The sequence below is a fragment of the Pan troglodytes genome, chromosome 2 (genome assembly GCF_028858775.2).
Source record: "Pan troglodytes isolate AG18354 chromosome 2, NHGRI_mPanTro3-v2.0_pri, whole genome shotgun sequence".
Lineage (NCBI taxonomy): Eukaryota > Metazoa > Chordata > Mammalia > Primates > Hominidae > Pan > Pan troglodytes.
Genome location: NC_086015.1, coordinates 41419040 through 41440925, shown reverse-complemented (window position 1 = coordinate 41440925; position 21886 = coordinate 41419040). Strand labels below are relative to the sequence as shown.

General features: G+C 42.5%; 1 protein-coding gene across 1 annotated transcript; it reads right to left on the bottom strand.

Moving 5' to 3' along the window:
- Window positions 1-3458: 3458 nt before the first annotated feature.
- On the bottom strand, window positions 3459-21618 carry APRG1 (APRG1 tumor suppressor candidate). The gene is made up of 3 exons (XM_063805577.1): window positions 21505-21618; window positions 21156-21395; window positions 3459-3818 (listed from the first exon to the last, which is right to left on the bottom strand). Exons 2-3 carry the CDS (start codon window positions 21379-21381, stop codon window positions 3532-3534), a joined length of 513 nt encoding a protein of 170 aa, XP_063661647.1. The 5' UTR covers window positions 21382-21395; window positions 21505-21618; the 3' UTR covers window positions 3459-3531.
- Between the last annotated feature and the right edge of the window lie 268 nt (window positions 21619-21886).

Sequence of the window (21886 nt, the reverse complement as noted above, 5' to 3'; positions counted from 1 at the left end):
CCCCTACAAAGTACGTGAGCAAGAGCAGACATGACCCATACCAGAGGTGACAGAGCAGAAGGAAAGAACACAGCAGGAGCTGGGCCATCAGACCACTTGGGTTCAAATCCTAGCTCTGCTCTTGACCAGTCGTGGAACATGCGGCATTTCTCTACCTCCTTGAGGCTCTGTTTCCTCATCTTTAAAACAACCTATTGTGGTGGGTGTTTGATAGTCTTGTTGGCTGTCCGAACCACTCCTCACTTAAGTCCACCCACTTGTAAATGGGATTAGTGCCCTTATGAAAGAAGCCCAAGGGAGCTTGTTTGCCCCTTCCACCACGTGAAGACACAGCAAGAAGGCACCATTTACGAACCAGAAAGTGAGCCCTCACCAGACACTGAATCTGTCAGCACCTTGATCTTGGACTTCCCAGCCTCCAGAACTGAGAGATATAAATTTCCGCTGTTTCTAAGCTACCTGGTCTGTGGCAATTTGCTGTGGCAGCCCAAAGGGATTAAGATACAGATGATGTAAAACTTCAGGCATGTTTTCAAATAACTGCAATACATCACGCATCAGCACTTATTTTTCCCTAGGAAAACAACAGTACAGTGAATTTAGTGACTAACAGGTTAGCTTCCTGAGTAACTAGGACCTAATGGCCAGGTGTCCCAATTGGAGGCTCATCACAAAAGGTGGCAAATGACCATAGGCAACACCAAGTAGCCACTCCCTCAGTGCATTGTAGGCCGTCACAGTATTTACATGGGCAACCCCAAGGGTTCAGGGCTTTCTGTTCTGGTTTCCATCCATCTCACTATATAAGAGGGAATATATTTTTACCTCTCTCTCAAATTTGGATGCTGTTAAAATAGTATGTATTTTGCCGCTGAAGTTATTTTTTAAAAACCAGGTATGTTATCTTATTCTGTGTGTGGTATGGATATTAAGCAATTTGATATATTTTGACTATAAACATGGATACCTAAACAGAATATAAATGAGATCAGTTGTCTATGATCACCTAAGCTCAAGTGAAACTCTTTGCTTACCTTGCAGTCCCCACGCACTGATTAGAAGGCAGGCAAATTTCATGAGCTGTGCAAAGAAGGAAAGAAACTTGTAGCAGATGCTGTGGATGCTCCACGCAGATGCCACCAGCATGTGATATTTCTGTGCATGTGGCCTGATTTCCAACAGCCAGCATCCAAGACTCTTTGTCGGAAGGCTTCCTGATCACTGGAGCCCTCTCTGCCCACACACATGGCAGGCCAGAAATGCTAGAGAATGAACACTTCCCTGGAGCAACACTCAACCAATGACTCCCTTTGCTCCAATGAAAAAATTCTGAGCTGTATATTCTACACTGGCTCCCAGAGTTCCCCAGAGGCATTGAGCTCCAATTGCCCACAGTGGTAACTTGCTCAATAACGCACTCTCCATTGGCTTCCTTCCTTCCCTGTCTTACTTCTCCAGTCCCTGAATGGTGATCCCTGAATGACTGTTTCTCAATTAAGCCACTTGCACTTGAATCCTTGTCTCAGGTACTGCTTCTGGAGGATGCAAACTAAGACAGCGATGTGTGAAATTCAAATATCAAAAGGTCATTGAAAAAGCAAAGAAATAAATCAACACGGACCTTTAGTAGTTGTGGACAATGCTATCCTGATTCCTCATTTCCTGGTACCTAGTCCTTTTACTTCTGACATCCCTCTCACCAGACTTTTGCCATCTTCCACCAACATGACATTTTGGACCTTGGCCATGAAGGTTTGTCATTCTCAAGTCCACTTATTAATTAGCCCAACTTACCCAAGTTGAAGTACAAAGGAAACTCACTAATTGAGCAGCCGTCGGGAGCTGTCCCCTAGTTTCATCCAGGGCCAGATCTCCCGGCTCTGTGTGACATGCAAACTTCAGTCTCCTCAGAGGACCAGGCTTTCAGGGGACAGAGTCAGTCTACCCAAGAACCAAGAGGAAGAAGGCCCAGGCAGATGCACAGGGACAGTGGGAAGTGCAGCCTGCACAGGACAGAACTTTCCCGGTGAGGGAGCCATGCCTAAGACTAACTTGCAGCTCAGGAAGTTGTTTATTTAAAAAGAAAAGAACATTTCCGAGCAAACATCTCACTGCAAACCAAGTTTGCTGTAGTTGCTGTTTAATGGTCAGCACATTCACCTCTTTCATGAAAACCCTGGTTCAAAACAGGGCGGCGAGCCACGCATGGTGGCTCACACTTGTAATCCCAGCACTTTGGGAGGCCAAGGCAGGTGGATCACCTGAGGTCAGGAGTTCGACACCAGCCTGGCCAACATGGCGAAACCCCATCTCCACTAAAAATACAAAAATTAGCTGGATGTGGTGGCGTGCACCTGTAATCCCAGCTACTCGAGAGGCTGAGACAGGAGAATTGCTTGAACCCAGGAGGCAGTTGCAGTGAGCCGAGAGCCCACCACTGCACTCCAGCCTGGGCAACAAAGCAAGACCCCAACTCAAAAAATAAAATAAAATACAAAACAGGGCAGGGGCACACACCTCTATGCACTGCATGCTCCTTTAGGCGAGATCATCTGTATCCTCTTAAATATGTTTGGTTAAAAAATGTATACATATATTTAGGTATCAGATGACATGTATAAAATAATCAGAAGTCCCTCTAACTCAGCTGACTCTGAACAATGAAGCAGAAGAGTTTACTAGAAGGATACTGGGTGGTTCACAGAATGTGAGAGGGAAGCTCCAGGCCAGGCTTCCAAGAGTAAGACCCCAAAGTTGACCAGTGTGCTGGTGTGTTCGAAGCTGCCTCTGCCACTGTTAAGCACTACAGTACATAACCACTGCATGCTACAGTAGGAAACAGCACCACTTCTGTCAGGAACTTGACCTTGCAGCCCCCTCTGCCAGATAGAGGAAACGCCCTGTCCCCTCCCACCCAAGGTGATTTAACAGTCTTTGTCATGGCCTGTGCTGCAAAGGAGGCAGGAAAGTAAGTACAGCAGTCTCAGATCTGAGAGGGGGGGTCTCTGCCCGCCATCCAAATTGAATGGCCAAAGTCTGCCTCAAGCCCCAACTCTCCTCCCCGGATGTAACCAGTATTAAGACTGTGGATGTATCCTTCCAGCCCTTTTACACACACAGTTTTAGAAAACGGTTTTTGTAAGAATGAAATTATACTATAAATATCGTTCTGCAACTTAACTTTTCTACTTAAGTCATGTACACCTTTCCAAGTTCACACATATAGATCTAACTTGTTCTTTTTGACTACAACAAAAGATTCTGCAGAATGAAGTGCCATCATTTAGCCAGTCCTCTGTTGATGATTTATAAGCTGTAGCCGCCATCTTACTATAACAAACCACACAGGGAAAGCATCCCAGGGTATGTTTGTCATTGTTGCTGTTTGCACACGCATGTTGTCATTTTTGTAGGAATGGGTTCCTAGAAATGGGCAGCTGGGTCATACAGGCCATAGGGTCTGTGGTCTTTATCCTCATTGCAATATAAGGATGTTGGATTGAACTGAACTTCTCCACTCTGGGGACATTTCTATCCCAGAAACCAAGATAATTCTAGAATCAGGATGGCCCCCGGCCCAGCCAGTGCCAGAGCAATGCTGACCCAGGGCTCTCCTAATTTTGTTTTCCAGGCATCCCCACACACTAGGTGTGCTGCTCCATTGCAGCCTCTTCCTCTTTTCAGTCCACCCAATGCTGTGATTCCAGGTGAGAAGAGACACCTGTGTGGAGCAATGGAAGGCTGGTTTGCAGTCCCAGATCTGCCAGCAGCTGTGATTGAGTCAGTCCCCTCCCTTTTCTGAACTTCAGTTTTCTTACCTTTAAAATAACAGACATGGGCTAAATTAATGGTTTTCTAACTGTGTTCTGCCAAGACCAGCATTCCACAGAGGCATCAGGAACTGCTTCAGAACTTGGGGGATGGAGGGCAAGAGAGCAGGTCCTGGTCCTCGTGATCTCTGCTATTAACCTTGCTGTGTAATGGGATTCTGTGTGAACGTTCATTTGAAAAAGGCGTTTTGCTCCTAAAGGGAAATTGAAAACTATTCAGTGTGAGTGGACAGTTTATGCTCCACATCACAGAAATCCCACTCCATAGTGGTTTGAGGGGAAAAAATAAGGGGGAGGATGGTTATTGGTTCACATAATTGAAATCCAGGGGATACTGACTTCAGGCACAGCTCAATCCAGGGGGCTCAAATGTTATCAGAACCCACTCTTGTTTCTTCTCATTACTTTGCTATTCACAATGTTGGCTTCATTCTCAGGCTCAGTGTGGTGCCAAAATGGCTGCCAACAGAGTCAGGCCTATATCCTCCTAGGTTCAGGTCCAGCAGAAAAGGCCATGTGCCTCTGTTGTGACAGTCACAGCAAAAGACTCACCACATCTTATTGGCTTGGGCTGAGTCGTGTTCCATCCCCAAGCCAATCACTGTAGCCAAGTGAATGTAATAACTTGATTGGCCTGGCTGAACTCATGCGGTCAGTGGAGCTAGGCGTGAAATAAACCTTACCCAACATACATTGACTAAATGTGGGACAGGGATGATTCTCCAGAAAATTGTATTATTATTTCCCAATGCTGAGTAGCCAAAAATCAATGCATATAAAACCATGCACATGTGTTTATTCAATGACTAATTAAGATACTGATAAGACAGGATCTGCGCCATACATTGGAGATGCAATGATAAATTAATTACAGTCCCCATGCATCTTGTGATGGGCCAGGACCACTGCAGGTCAACAAGGTCATCAGCCAGGAGGAATACCAGGCCACAGAGAGGAGGACAGCAAGGATAAATGGAACCCGCCAGCAACTCTGCATCTGTCTGTCACATCCAACCCTGAGAATCTTCAGAGAGTAATGGTGGCTGCTTCACTTCTACCTTCCAAACGTTGTGCAAATTATTCTCTGGACCAATTCTAACTTGAGTCCACTCAGAGAAGGGGATTCTGGGAAACTTAACTCCAGCCTAAGCAAGTTGATGTAGTTCAAACCACAACAGAATCCATTTGCTGCTATTGCCTGAGTTGAACCATCCAATACTCTGAATAAAGTATGTTTGTCAACTTAGCATCTGGCAAACACTTAATGTTTTGTATGAAATCACAACATAATTTTAGGGTCCTCTTCTATCTAAATACTCAGAATAATTTTAGATAGCCACCAAACACTTGTTGTCATTTGCAACCACCTGTAATTATGAATTAGGATCTACAGAAATAAAAAGTGTGAAAACCACTTAAAAATGACTTGTTGTGAAACAGATGTATCCAACAGATCCAGATATAGAAGTTGTAAATGATTAACTTCAAATAATATTTTCCCATTACTGATATGAAAATGATTAATAAGTTTAAGATATTATGCTTTATTTTTATTTCTAAAAATTTGATAAGTCTTTTGAAACATGTACCTAAAATTGGCTGTCTTCTTGCCCACCTAACATCCATTCAGTTGCCTGTGGATGCTGAACTCAAGAAATACTAGTCTAAAGTTCCTATAAAAGACTCAAGAAACGTGGCCACATCTTTGTTCCAGAATTTTAAGATGTAGGCAAACTGTCTTCCAGCAACTTGCCATCCTTCTTCTGTATATAATTGTTTTCTGTATTTTCTTTCCTTTCTTTCTTTCTTCTATTTCCTTTGGCTGTGGTTGTTTACCATGGTTTGACTTTGTAATGGAATGTCTCCTTTTGCCCTATTGCATTACAGCTCTCTGATTCAGACGGGGTCAATCCCATCAGGAGCCTCAGCTCTCCGTCCATGAAGCCATGAGAACCGAAACTTCAGGAACGCATGATCTGCTATGATGCCGTACGACTGCTTGGAATACACCTCTCCCCGCCCAGTGCTGATTTTTCACTGTAGGATGCTGTGGGTGTCTTTCGTGAGCAAAGGTGATAAGGAGGGATAGTGTGTTTGGTATAATAAAGAAGATGCATTTTGAACCCAGGACATCCATGCGGGGAGCTGGAGGCACTTCTAGGCCACAAGACACCAACAGTCACATTTAGGAAAGAGAGCATAGGGAAGCAGGGCAAATTGCATATACAAAGCTCATTCATTGTTAAAAAACAATAAAGGACAATGTGTTTCAAAGCCCAAAGCCAATACCGGAGGTGAAATGTTTCCCAAAAGGGCTTCATTGACCCAGGAGTCAGCTTCCTGGGTTTGAACCTCAGCTCCAATATTGACCAGTAGTAAAACAAAACAAAACAACTTACTTAACCTCTCCAAGATTGTTTCCTCAACCGTAGGATGGGGATAAGAATACCTACTCATATGATGAGTTAATGGGTGCAGCACACCAACACGGCACAGGTATACATATGTAACAAACCTGCACGTTGTGCACATGTACCCTAAAACTTAAAGTATAATAATAAAAAAAGAATACCTACTCATAGAGTTATTGGCAAGATTCAAGTAACGTGACTAGAACAATTCGTGGCATATAGAAAGCTTTAACCAATGGTGGTGGTGGTAGTATCAGAAGATGTTGTTGTTGTTTTTGTTGTTGTCAGCCAATGAGGAAGGAGAGTTGCAGAGATCTGTGTGCCAGTACCCAAGAGGGCTAACTGCTTGATCTATTGTAACGAATATGGCATGCCCTTGCAGAGGGCAGTCTAGCAATGGAAGCTGATGATTAACCAGTTAATCACAGTATGAAAGGGGGTGAAATGGGGAAGAGGGTCAGTAAGAGTGCTGTAAGACTATAGAGGAAGGGTACTGTGTAGGGTGGTAGGAGGTCTCCAAAGACTTCCTTGGGCTGGGCGTGATGGCTCACATCTGTAATCCCAGCACTTTGGGAGGCCGAGGCAGGTGGATCATTTGAGGTCAGAAGTTCAAGATCAGCCTGGCCAACATGGTGAAACCCTGTCTTTACTAAAAATATAAAAATTAGCATGGCATGGTGGCACATGCCTGTAATCCCAGCTACTCAGGAGGCTGAGGCAGGAGAATTGCACTCCAGTCTGAGCGAGAGAGTGAGATGCTGTCTCCAAAAAAAAAAAAAAAAAAAAAAGGACTTCCTTGAAGTGGCAACATCTCAGTGAGCCCTGAAGGGTTAAGAGTTTGCCAGTTAGGGAGGCTTCTAAGATGGCCAAATAGGAACAGCTCTGGTCTGCAGCTCCCAGCAAGATCGACGCAGAAGATGGGTGATTTCTGCATTTCCAACTGAGGTATCTGGTTCATCTCATTGGGACTGGTTGGACAGTGGGTGCAGCCCACAGAGGGTGAGCCGAAGCAGGGCAGGGCGTTGCCTCACCCAGGAAGCGCAAAGGGTCAGGGGATTTCCCTTTCCTAGCCAAGGGAAGCCATGACAGTCTGTACCTGGAGGAACAGTACACTCCTGCTCAAATACTGTGCTTTTCCCATGGTCTTCACAACTGGCAGAACCAGGAAATTCCCTCCTGTGCCTGGCTTGGTGGGTCCCATGCCCACAGAGCCTTGCTCATTGCTAGCACAGCAGTCTGAGATCGACCGCAGATGCTGCAGCTTGGCGGGGGGCGGGGTGTCACCACTGCTGAGGCTTAAGTAGGTGGCTTTGTGCTCACAGTGTAACCAAAGAGGCCAGGAAGCTCGAACTGGGTGGAGCCCACCGCAGCTCAGCAAGGCCTACTGCCTCTCTAGATTCCACCTCTGTGGGCAGGGCATATCAGAACAAAAGGCAGCAGACAGCTTTGGCAGACCTAGACATCCCTGTCTGACAGCTCTGAAGAGAGCAGTAGTTCTCCCAGCATGGCATTTGAGCTCTGAGAATGGACAGACTGCTTCCTCAAGTGGGTCCCTGACCCCCGTGTAGCCTGACTGGGAGACACCTCCCAGTAGGGGCCGACAGACACCTCATACAGGCAGGGGGCCCCTCTGGGATGAAGCTTCCAAAAGAAGGATCAGGCAGCAATATTTGCTGTTCTGCAGCCTCCGCTGGTGACACCCAGGCAGACGGTCTGTAGTAGACCTCCAGCAAACTCCAACAGATCTGCAGCTGAGGGGCCCGACTGTTAGAAGGAAAACTAATAAACAGAAAGAAATAGCATCAACATCAACAAAAAGCACATCCACACCAAAACCCCATCTGTAGGTCACCAACACTGAAGACCAAAGGTAGATAAAACCACAAAGATGGAGAGAAACCAGAGCACAAAAGCTGAAAATTCCAAAAACCAAAGCACTTCTCCTCCAAAGGATCACAGCTCCTCAGCAGCAATGGAAAAAAACTGGTCAGAGAATGAGTTTGACAAGTTGACAGAAGTAGGCTTCAGAAAGTCAGTAATAACAAACTTCTTCGAGCTAAAGGAGCATGTTCTAACCCATTGCAAGGAAGCTAGAAACCTTGAAAAAAGGTTAGACAAATGGCTAACTAGAATAAACAGTGTAGAGAAGACCTTAAATGACCCGACGGAGCTGAAAACCACAGCATGAGAACTTCGTGACACATGAGCAAGCTTCAACAGCTGATTCAATCAAGTGAAAGAAAGGATATCAGTGATTGAAGATCAAATTAATTAAATAAAGCGAGAAGACAATATTAGAGAAAAAAAAGTGAAAAGAAATGAACAAAGCCTCCAAGAAATATAGGACTATGTGAAAAAAACAAATCTACATTTAATTGGTGTTCCTGAAAGTGACAGGGAGAATGAAACCAAGTTGGAAAACACTCTTCAGGATATTATCCAGGAGAACTTCCCCAACCTGGCAAGGCAAGCCAACATTCAAATTCAGGAAATACAGAGAACACCCATAGATACTCCTCAAGAAGAGCAACCCCAAGATACATAATTGTCAGATTCACCAAGGTTGAAATGAAGGAAAAAATTTAAGGGCAGCCAGAGAGAAAGGTCAGGTTACCCACAAAGGGAAGCCCATCAGACTAACAGCAAAACTCTCGGCAGAAACCCTACAAGCCAGAAGAGAGTGGGGGCCAACATTCAACATTCTTAAAGAAAAGAATTTTCAACCCAGAATTTCATATCCAGCCAAACTAAGCTTCATAAGTGCAGGAGAAATAAAATCCTTTACAGACAAACAGAGATTTTGTCACCACCACGCCTGCCTTACAAGAGTTACGGAAGGAAGAACTAAACATGGAAAGGAACAACTGGTACCAGACACTGCAAAAACATGACAAATTGTAAAGACCATTGATGCTATGAAGAAAATGCATCAATTAATGGGCAAAATAACCAGCTAACATCATAATGACAGGATCAAATTCACACATAACAATATTAACCTTAAATGTAAATGGGCTAAATGCCCCAATTAAGAAACACAGACTGGCAAATTGGATAAAGAGTCAAGACCAATTGGTGTGCTGTATTCAGGAGACCCATCTCACGTGCAAAGACACACATAGGCTCAAAATAAAGGGATAGAGGAAGATCTACCACGCAAATGGAAAGCAAAAAAAAAGCAGGGGTTGCAATCCTGGTCTCTGATAAAACAGACTTTAAACTAACAAAGATCAAAAGAGACAAAGAAGGCCTTTACATTACATAATGGTAAAACGATCAATTCAACAAGAAGAGCTAACTATCTTAAATAAAAATGCACCCAATACAGGAGCACCTGGATTCATAAAGCAAGTCTTTAGAGACCTACAAAGAGACTTAGACTCCTGCCCAATAATAATGGGAGATTTTTAACACCCCACTGTAAATATTAGACAGATCAATGAGACAGAAGGTTAACAAGGATATCCAGGACCTGAACTCAACTCTGCACTAAGTGGACCTAATAGACATCTACAGAACTCTCCAACCCAAATCAACAGAATATACATTCTTCTGAGCACCACATCACACTTATTCCAAAATTGACCACGTAATTGGAAGTAAAACACTCCTCAGCAAATGCAAAAGAAAAGAAATCACAACAAACTGTCTCTCGGACCACAGTGCAATCAAACTAGAACTCAGGATTAAGAAACTCACTCAAAACCACACAACTACATGGAAACTGGACAACCTGCTCCTGAATGACTACTGGGTACATAATGAAGTGAAGTCAGAAATAAAGATGTTCTTTGAAACCAATGAGAACAAAGACACAATGTACCAGAATTTCTGGGACACATTTAAAGCAGTGTGTAGAGGGAAATGTATAGCACTAAATACCCACAAGAGAAAGCAGGAAAGATCTAAAATTGACACCCTAACATCACAATTAAAAGAACTAGAGAAGCAAGAGCAAACAAATTCAAAAGCTAGCAGAAAGCAAGAAATAACTAAGATTAGAGCAGAATTGAAGGAGATAGAGACACAAAAAATCCTTTCAAAAAAATCAATGAATCCAGGAGCTGATTGTTTGAAAAGATAAACAAAATAGACTGCTAGCAAGACTAATAAAGAAGAAAAGAGAGAAGAATCAAATAGACACAATAAAAAATGATAAAGGGGATATCACCACCGATCCCACAGAAATACAAACTTCCATCAGAGAATACTATAAACACCTCTTTGCAAATAAACTAGAAAATCTAGAAGAAATGGATAAATTCCTGGACACATACACCCTCCCAAGAATAAACCAGGAAGAAGTTGAATCTCTGAATAGACCAATAACAGGTTCTGAAATTGAGGCAATAATTAATAGCCTACCAACCAAAAAACATCTAGGACCAGACAGATTCACAGCCAAATTCTACCAGAGGTACAAGGAGGAGCTGCTACCAGTCCTTCTGAAGCTATTTCAATCAATAGAAGAAGAGGGAATCCTCCCTAACTCATTATGTAAGGCCAGCATCATCCTGATACCAAAGCCTGGCAGAGACACAACAAAAAAAGAGAATTTTAGGCTAATATCCCTGATGAACATCGATGCAAAAATCCTCAATAAAATACTGGCAAACTGAATCCAGACACACATCAAAAAGCTTATCCACCACGATCAAGTCAGCTTCATCCCTAGGATGCAAGGCTGGCTCAATATATGCAAATCAATAAATGTAATCCATCACGTAAACAGAACCAAGGACAAAAACCACATGATTATCTCAATAGATGCAGAAAAGGCCTTTGACCAAATTCAACAGCCCTTCATGCTAAAAACTCTCAATAAACTAGGTATTGATGGAACATACCTCAAAATAATAACAGCTATTTATGACAAACCCACAGCCAATAGCATACTGAGTGGGCAAAAACTGGAAGCATTCCCTTTGAAAACTGGCACAAGACAAGGATGCCCTCACTCACCATTCCTATTCAACGTAGTTTTGGAAGTTCTGGCCAGGGCAATCAGGCAAGAGAAAGAAATAAAGCGTATTCAATTGGGAAAAGAGGAAGTCAAATTGTCTCTGTTTGCAAATGGCATGATTGTATATTTAGAAAACCCCATCGTCTCAGCCCCAAATCTCCTTAAGCTGGTAAGCAACTTCAGCAAAGTCTCTCAGGATACAAAATCAATGTGCGAAAATCACAAGCATTCCTATACACCAATAACACACAAACAGAGAGCCAAATCATGAGTGAACTCCCATTCACAATTGCTATAAAGAGAATAAAATACCTAGGAATCCAGCTTACAAGGGATGTGAAGGTCCTCTTCAAGGAGAACTACAAACCACTGCTCAATGCAATAAAAGAGGACACAAACAAATGGAAGAACATTCCATGCTCATGAATAGGAAGACTCAATATTGTGAAAATGGCCATACTGCCCAAGGTAATTTACAGATTCAATGCCATCCCCATCAAGCTACCAATGACTTTCTTCACAGAATTGGAAAAAACTACTTTAAAGTTCATATGGAACTAAAAAAGAGCCCACATAGCCAAGACAATCCTAAGCAAAAAGAACAAAGCTGGAAGCATCACGCTACCTGACTTCAAACTATACTACAAGGCTACAGTAACCAAAACAGCATGGTACTGGTACCAAAACAGAGATATAGACCAATGGAAGAGAACAGAGGCCTCAAAAATAACACTACACATCTACAACCACCTGATCTTTGACAAATCTGACAAAAACAAGCAATGGGGAAAGGATTCCCTATTTAATAAATGGTGTTGGGAAACGTGGCTAGCCATATGTAGAAAGCTGAAACTGGATCCCTTCCTTACATCTTATACAAAAATTAACTCAAGATGGATTAAAGACTTAAATGTAAGACCTAAAACCATAAAAACCCTAGAAGAAAACATAGGAAATACCATTCAGGACATAGGCATGGGCAAAGACTTCATGACTAAGACATCAAAAGCAATGGCAACAAAAGCCAAAATTGACAAATGGGACCTAATTAAACTAAAGAGCTTCTGCACAGCAAAAGAAACTATAATCAGAATGAACAGGCAACCTACAAAATGGGAGAAAATTTTTGCAATCTACCCATCTGACAAAGGGCTAATATCCAGAATCTACAAAGAACTTAAACAAATGTACAAGAAAAAAACAAACAACCCCAACCAAAAGTGGGCAAAGGATATGAACAGACACTTCTCAAACAAGACATTGATGCAGCCAACAGACATGAAAAAATGCTTCTCATCACTGGTCATCAGAGAAATGCAAATCAAAACCACAATGAGATACCATCTCATGTCAGTTAGAATGGTGATCATTAAGAAGTCAGGAAACAACAGATGCTGGAGAGGATCTGCAGAAATGGGAACACTTTTACACTGTTGGTGGGAGTGTAAATTAGTTCAACCATTATGGAAGACAGTGTGGTGATTCCTCAAGGATCTAGAACCAGAATTACCATTTGACTCAGCGATTCCATTACTGGGTATATACTCAAAGGATTATAAATCATGCTACTATAAAGACACATGGATAGGTATGTTTATTGTGGCACTATTCACAATAGCAAAGACTTGGAACCAACCCAAATGTCCATCAATGATAGACTGGATTAAGAAAATATGGCACATATACACCATGGAATACTATGCAGCCATAAAAAAAGGATGAGTTCATGTCCTTTGCAGGGATGTGGATGAAGCTGGAAACTATTATTCCCAGCAAACTATCACAAGGACAGAAAACCAAACACCACATGTTCTCACTCATACATGGGAGTTGAACAATGACAACACATGGACACAGGGTGGGGAACATCACACACTGGGGCCTGTCGGGGGGTGGGAGGCTGGGGGAGGGATAGCATTAGGAGAAATACCTAATGTAAATGACAAGTTGATGGGTGCAGCAAACCAACATGGCACATGTATACCTATGTAACAAACCTGCACGTTGTGCACATGTACCCTAGAACTTAAAGTATAATTTAAAAAAAAAGAGTTTGCCAGTTAAAGAGCAGCATGGTGGAAGTAAGAAACGAGGATAAATCAGATGGTGATTGGAGGTTTATATGAGGTCAAGGAAGAGTTTTTCTTTATGCAAGTGACATTGGGCTTACCAATGGGGGAAAAGCTTAAACAATGGGGGAAAAGAGATAAAAACAATGGATGAAGAAAGAAAAGAAATACCAAAAAGTTGAAGGTTGCAAAGGAGCAGAGGGTGAAGTAGGGGAAACATGCTATGTACCTACATCAGAAACAGGATGTGCCCCTGGAAAATGTCCACTTCTACCTTTATTTTAAAATGGAGGCTTGACACGGTGGCTCACATCTGTGATCCCAGCACTTTGGGAGGCCAAGGCGGGCAGATCACTTGAGGCCAGGAGTTCAAGACCAGCCTGGCCAACATAGCGAAACTCCACTCTACCAAAAATACAAAAATTAGCCAGGCATGGTGGTGCGTGCCTGTAATCCCAGCTATTCAGGAGGCTGAGGCAGGAGGATCACTTGAACCTGGGAGGCGGAAGTTGCAGTGAGCTGAGATCATGCCACTGCCCTCCAGCCTGGGTGACAGAGGGAGACCCCATTTTGAAAAACAAAATAAATAAAATAAAATAAAAATAAAAATAAAAATGGAGAAATGGGGCCAGAAGGTAGATCCAAGGTTATCCATGGAGATGATGGCAGAGGTAGAATTAGAAATGGTTTGGGCCAGATGTGGCGGCTTACACCTATAATTCCAGCATTTTGGGAGGCCAAGGCAAGAGGATTGCTTGAGCCCAGGAATTCAAGACCAGCTTGGACAACACAGTGAGACTGCACGTCTACAAAAAATTAAACAATTAGCTAGGCATGGTGGCACATGCCTATGGTTCCAGCTGCACAGGAGGTGGAGGTGAGAGGATTACTTGAGCCCAGGAGGTCAAGGCTGCAGTGAGCTATGATCACACCACTGCACTCCAGCCTGGGTGACAGAGCAAGACTCTGTCTCAAAAAAAAAAAAAAAAAAAAAAAAGTAGTCTGGGGGCTGTTTGGTGTGGTGTCCTTTACGCAGAAGGCAGATGGTTAACAAGGACTTATGAGGTTTTTAGCAGATGAAGGCACACTGTGCACCAGATGGAAAAATAAGTCCCAGCATTGCTAGAATCCCAGGGGTAGAGACAGAGGAGGTCATAGAAGGTGGGATCAGGGCAGTAATCTCTCAAACTTGGATACTCTTACATACTGATGATGGGTAATGAAATTTGACATCAAAATGCTCTGACCTGTATCTATTAAGCATTTATTATATGCCAAGTGTTTCAGTTATCTATTGCCGCATAACAAACTGCCCCAGAACTTAGTGGCTTAAAACAACTACTTTAATATTATTTATTTATTTATTTATTTATTTATTTATTTATTTTTAGAGAGAAATTCTTGCTGCACTGCTCAGGCTGGACTAGAACTTCTGGGCTGAAGCAATCCTCCCACCTCAGTCCTACTTTATTATATCTTACACTTCTGTAGGCAGTAATGTGGGCAGGGCTTGGCTGGGCAATTCAGTTCTGTTTCATGTGGCATCAGCTGAGGTTACTCAGTGGTAGCCAGCTGGTGGCTGGGCTTTTTTGGAGGGCCTAAGCCAGCCTCATTCACATGTCTGGTACCTTGGAGGGAATGGATGAATGGCTGCGTTCAGCTGGGACTGTTGATCACGGCACCTACACGGGGCCTTTCCCACATGGTGCTCTCAGGTGAGTCAGACTTCTTACATGGTGGAGTAGGGCTCCCAGAGACCATGTGCCAAGACACCTGGGTGAAAGCTGTGGTTTCTTAGGACCCAGCTTCAGAAGTCCCAGAATGTCATTTCTGCTTTACTCTACTCACCAGTCAAGCCACCCAGGCTGGTCCAGGCCCAAGGAGAGGGGAGCTAGACTCTAACTCTCAAGCAGAAGAGTAGCAAAGAATTTGCATCATCTTTAATCCACCACATCAAATAAGTGCTGTGCATGTGTGACCTTGCATAGTCCTCTCAACAGGACTATGATAAGTGCTTTTATCACCCCCATTTAAGAGATGAGGGAATTAAGATACAATGAGGTTTGGAAACCTGGCTAAGCTCATGCAGCTATGAGAACTGGATTCAACCCAAGCAGCCTGACTCCTGGGCATGTTATGTATCAGTATTCTATGGCAAGCAAGATAGAAATTGCCTGTATCCTAACATCAAGTTTGAAAAGAACTGTCTCTTTAGAATGTTACAGCAGGAGGTACCTTAGCAGTCTCATAAGGCAAGCCCTTCATTTACAAGATGAAGAAATGCATGCCCCGGCTGTCTAAGTAACCACTCTTTCGTGCAGCATCCTGTCCTGGTGGAGATCCTTTGAGTAACAAGAGCATCTGTTGGTTTATCTCATTTTGGCAAATGAAGAAATGGCCTCAGAAATTTTAAATGATTTCTGCTAGACTACACAGCGAGAGTACAACTGAGCCAGAATCTGAAGACCCATTCCAAATTCCATGTTCTTCCCACTACTCTGGGGTGCCTCAACATAATGGAGATTAGAAGAGGCACTAGGATGTCCAGAAATGAGGATGAAAGCTTGGATTTTTCCTAGGATCCAAATATGCACCTCCTACCAGATAGTTGCTACCTGGTGTAGGGTTCACTGAGATCTTCTTTCCAGATCTAAAATTAGCATTTTTGCCCCCTGGAAAACCACAGGGCTCTAATCCAGCTATAAATGGCTTAGCTTGAATTCCTCCCACCCCCTGAAAGTAGAGCCTAAGACAAGGAATCAGGTACAGATGGTTCATCTGGGATCTGATCCCAGGAAGCAAGATACTCAGGAGTGTGAGAGAAGGAGGAACAGGCAAATAAGGACCCATCAACAAGGTCACAAGTGTGGGTGTGGGGGCAGATCCTATCAGAACCTTCTGCAAAGTGGATAGCACGACTCAGAGTGGTCCACTAAAGTACAGCAGCCACGGCCACAACTGGAATCAGAGGTGAGGCTCTGTGGATGAGAGTCAGGACCCCAGAGGTGTCTGAGCCCACTGAGAAAGGAACCTTTAATCCGAGATCAGAAGGATGAATCAGAATCAGAGGAAAGGAAGCAGGGAGAGAAAGGCGAATGTTCTGTTCAGAAAAAATAGGATGTTCAAGGGTAGGAGAGCAGGGCCCTTTTGTAGAACTAGGGGAAAAAATTACCCGAGGCTGGAATAGAGACAGCAAGAGAGGAGGTGAACAAATGGTGGGAAATGGAGTTTGGGGGGCCTGTAAAGCAAGTTGAAGCTTCATCTGAAGAGCAACAGGAGCCACTGAAAAGTTTTTAATAGGGGAGAGAATGCTCAGATTTTCATTTTTAAAAATGGTTATACTGTCCCCTCCACAGGTGGACCCCCTGCTGCTTTTCCAAAGAAAATGCAAGCATCAAAGTAGCAAACCAAACTTTTATGGCAACATATAGCATATATGGTCTGCACACATGGGGCCTTCAAATACCAAAAGATTCTTCTACTGATGCAAATATTGCCTACAGATTCTGTTCAGGTTGGAGGACCTGAGCCCAAGGCCCCTCCCAACACAGGTCTCTAGAAATGAGACAAACATGGTTTTGATCCATGACAATGTTAGGAAACTGAAAGGAGTTTCCTTATGAATAAGAAATCTTGAAAATTCCCTGAAATATGCAAGGCAGTCAAATCAGAGTTTAAAAGGATCCCTATACTGAAGCTCACGTGGGCAAACACTCTTGCATAAAAATGGGAGATGGGAGGTGGCTCCAAGAATAGTCAAAGCCTTGAAGTAGGCCAGACATGGTGGCTCACACCTGTAATCCCAGCACTCTGGGAAGCCAATGTGGGTGGATCACTTGAGGTCAGAAGTTCAAGACCAGCCTAGCCAACATGGTGAAACCCCATCTCTACTGAAAATACAAAAATTAGCTGGGCATGGTATGACACGCCTGTAATCCCAGCTACTCAGGAGGCTGAGGCAGGAGAATCACTTGAACCCAGCAGGGTGGAGGCTGCAGTGAGCCAAGATCACACCACTGCACTCCAACCTGGGCAACAGACTGAGACTCCTTCTCAAAAACAAAAAACAAAAAAAAAAACCATGGATTGCTGGGGCCCACCCCATGAGCTTCTGATTCATTTGGTCTGGGTTTTCATTTCTCACAAGATCCCAAGAGAGGTTGATGCTGCTGGCTCAGGGATCACACTTGAAGAAGCACTGCTCTACTGATGACATTTGCAATTTTAAGTAATAAACAGCTATTTCTCGTTTCAAGTTTTGCAATCTCTTGACCCACCAATTTAAAAGATTAAGATACTAAGAAAACTCCTCTTATTCTACTTTTACTTTTATGTAATCAAATTTAATGACATTTGCATTTTATGCTATCACCATAGTTCTGATTTTGGCTCAGTCATAAATACTGAAAATCAATAAATAGTGCTAATTTTATTATGGCTTCATGATTATTGCTCACAGTTGGGCCAAAACATGTGTCATGATTATATATCCTCCTCTATAGTTGCAAAGTTAAAGTCCAGGAATATGCAACTTCTACTTCAGATAGAATATTTCTAGGATCAACATTCTTTTCTTCTTTATGCTCTTCTACTTACTCAAAACCCTACCATTTTAAGTTTTGGTATGCTGTGTTTCCATTTTCATTTGCCTTAAGAAATTTTTAAATTTCCCTTTGAATTATTTCATTGACACATTGAAGGTCTCACATTGAAGGTCTCACATCATTAAGTAAAAGTTCAGTCCTAAAACTATACACATCATAAGTTCTCAAAACTCATTGTCTAAAACTGGTCATGTAACCAGGCACAGTGGCTCATGTGTGTAACCCCAGCACTTTGGGAGGCTAAGGTGGGCAGATCACCTGAGGCCAGGAGTTCAAGACCAGCCTGGCCAAAATGGTGAAACCCTGTCTCTACTAACAATATAAAAATTAGCTGGATGTGGTGATGGGTGCCTGTAATCACAGCTACTCGGGAGGCTGAGGCAGGAGAATCACTTGAACCTGGGAGGCAGAGGTTGCAGTGAGCTGAAATCACGCCACTGCACTCCAGCAGCAACAGAGTGAGACTCCATCTCCAAAAAACAAAAATCAAAAAGCCTTGAGGTAGAAGAGCCTGGGAGCAGTAGTAGCTCTGCATACCTGAAGGGAGATGAGCTGGGGCACCAACGTAGCAACTGTGAGGTCAACACTGCCCTTTGGACTAAGCAGCAACAGAGCAATAGAGGTGTCTGCCCCCATGTAGGAGCCAGGAGTATGAGCCTTTAGGACCCAGAGCTAAAATAGTTTTCCAGGGGACTGGTAACATCAAGAAAGAATGAGGAGCTCCCTCCCCATGAAATGCCTCCCTGGCTGCTCTATGTCTGACTCTCACCCTGTCTCCTGGAGGTAGACTGCAATAAACAATCAAAGACAGGCTAACGGGGATCCCCCAAAACAAAGATCATTCTTCAGTTAAGACTCACTAAGCAATTGTGGAAATCTATCTCTGTGTAACAGACATCATCCTCTTACCAAATACAGAACTTGCACCTGAGGAAATAGAGCTGATAGCTGAGCTGGGCTGAATAATTAAATTATCAGGGAGAGGTAAGATTACCATATGCAAACATTGTGAATGATTATTTATTTATTTATTAAAACAGGGTCTCACTCTGTCACCTAGGCTAGAGTACATTGATGTGATCACAGCTCACTGAAGCCTCAACCTCCATGGCTCAAGCAACTCTCCTGCTTCAGCCTCCCAAGTAGCTGGGACTACAGGTATGCACCACCACACCCAGATAATTTTTGTATTTTTTGCAGACATGGGGCTTTGCCATGTTGCCCAGGCTGATTATGAACTCCCGGGCTCAAGCAATCTGCCTGCTTCAGCCTCCCAAAGTGCTGCGACTACAAGCGTGAGCTGCTGCAGCCAGCCATGAATGATTTCTATTTGGGAAGTTAATTTAAAATTTGATAATTTAAAACATTCAACATATAAGCTGAGTAGTAATAGAATGGACTGCCAAAGAGAAAATGTGTGAGTTGTAAAATCAAGCTGAGGAAACTTTCAGAATATAACTAAGATTTTTATTTTTTCAGATTTTTATTTATTTATTTATTTAGAGATGAAGCCTCACGCTGTCGCCCAGGCTGGAGTACAGTGACATGAACTTGACTCACTGCAACCTCCACCTCCTGGGTTCAAGCAAGTCTCATGCCTCAGCCTCCCATGTACCTGGGATTACAGGCACCTGCCACCATGCCCAACTAATTTTTATATTTTTAGTAGAGATGGGGTTTCACCATGTTGGCCAGGCTGGTCTCGAACTCCTAACCTCAAGTCATCCACTTGCCTCAGCCTCCCAAAGTGCTGGGATTACAGGCATGACCCACCACACCTGGCCAGATTTTTAAAATGTAAAACAGAAGTTAAAGTGATGTATAATATAAATTGGACTTAGCCAGAATTTAAATCTGCTCTTCAAAAGACACTGTTAAGAAAATAAAAACATAAGCCTAGACTTGGAGAAAATGTTTGCAAAACATGTATCTATTAAAAGACTTGTACTCAGAATATGTAAAGAACTCTCAAAACTCAATGATAAGAAAAGAAAAAGAGGCAACTCAATAAAAATATGCAAAAGATATGAATAAACACTTAACTAATGAAGATGTATAGATGGCAAACAAAAACATGAAAATATACTCAATATTATTAGTTATTAGGGAAATACAAATTAAAACCATAAGAGACTTAATACCACTACATGCCTATTAGTATGACAAAAATTAAAAAGACTGACCATACCAAGTACTGGTGAAGATGTTGGGGAACTGGAACTCTCATACACTACTGGTAGGAAGGTAAAATGGTGCAAGCACTTTGGAAAACAGCTTAATGGTTTCTTTAAAAGTTAGACATGTACCTACAATATAATTTAGTCATTTCATTCTTAGGTTTTTATCCAAAAGAAAAGAAAATACATGTCATACAGAGATTTGTCTACAAACATTCACATCAACTTGATTTTTAATAGCCCAAAAGTGCAAACATCTATAGATGTCCATATGTAGATGAATAGATAAACAAATTGTGGTATATTCATACAATGGAATAACTACTCAACAATATATAGGAATAAAAAAGCAATAACATGAATGAATCTCAAAATAATTTTGCTGAGTGAAAGAAACACAGAAAAATAGTACATATTGTATTATTTGATTTATATAAAATTCTAGAAAATGTAACTAATCTATAATGACAGAAAGCAGATCAGTGGTTGCCTGGGATCAGGAGTGGGAGGGACAGGTGGGATGGCAGAATGGAATTACAAAAGGCAAGAGGAAACTTTTGAGAGTATTAGATATGCTCACCATCATGATTGTAGTGATGGTTTCCCAGGTACAGACATATGTCAAAACTTATCAAATAGTATCCTTTAAATATGTACACCTTATTGTACATTAGTTATACCTTAATAAAGCTGTTACCGTGTAAATGTGTGTGTGTGTGTGTGTGTGTGTGTGTGTGTGTGTGTGTGTGTATCGGTATGTCTCAATTTTATTTGGCCATGACTCTTCTCCCTGCTCACCTATTGCTCCAGTTTGCAGAGCCATGACATATGCAATGAGACAGACCTGGGGTGATCCTGGCTCTGCTGTCTTCCTGGCCGTGTGCCCTTCAGTAAGTGATTTACACTTTCAGAGCCTTCATTTTTTTCCTTCAAAATGGAGTAGTGGTTGGGATTAAATTAGTGCATGTCAAATGCCTTTCACATAGTAGGTTCTTGAAAACTTTAGACCACCAATCACCCCAGAAACTGAAGCAGCCATATTTATGATTGTCCCAAAGGCATTAACTTTATTTTTAGCTAAAGACACCAGCATGCAATCACCTTGGGTCCAAAGGTCCAGGGGAAAGATGTTGAAATGCTGAGCACTGCCCTGCAGGCCCATCTGCTCTGCATTAGCCCGCCTTCCTGTGTTTATTATTCCATGTGTTAAATCTCCTCCAATTCTTGTGCGAAAAGTTCGGGCGCACAATAACCTCTTTATCACATTTTCAAATTCTGGGCCTGTTCTGGAAAGTTTACACCTTTTTCTTGTTGCCATTGTTTTCATGTGGATTCAGATTTCTGAAAAAGGCATTTGGAGCACTTTGCTGAAAATATTTATGTGTAAAGCTTGATGAGACAAATATTGCCAAAAAGTGAAAATTAGATGTCAGAGGAATTAGCACCATACCACGTGGGCCATGTGGTACAGCTGTGGCTGTGTGAGGAGAATCTGAGGCTCGGGTTGGTGGTTGAGAGCCTGTGGCTGGGCAATACTCTTAGCCGCTCTCCTTCGGGGAATAAATTAAATAATACTGAAAAGAATAACAGAAACATGGCAATGTTGGAGTAGAGAATAAAAAGGTCACATAACGCTGTAAAAATAAATGCATCATAACAATATTGCTTACCATTCATTGAGTATTATTTGTGTACCTTGCTTCACTAAGTGCTATTTTACTTAAACCTCACAACAAGCCTGTGAGTTAGGTATAGAATAAGCAAGGGTTCTTTTAGCCATAAGTGATAGGAAATCCACCTCAAACTGGCTTACAACATAAAGAACTTTTTAT

Bases quoted from the DNA above. Each gene is read 5' to 3' on its own strand.
- APRG1 (XM_063805577.1), bottom strand. From the start codon at position 21,381: ATGAAAACAATGGCAACAAGAAAAAGGTGTAAACTTTCCAGAACAGGC. The intron at 3,819-21,155 runs GTGATTGCATGC...GTTATTTTAAAG, and splicing joins CCTGGACCTTTGGACCCAAG to GTAAGAAAACTGAAGTTCAG.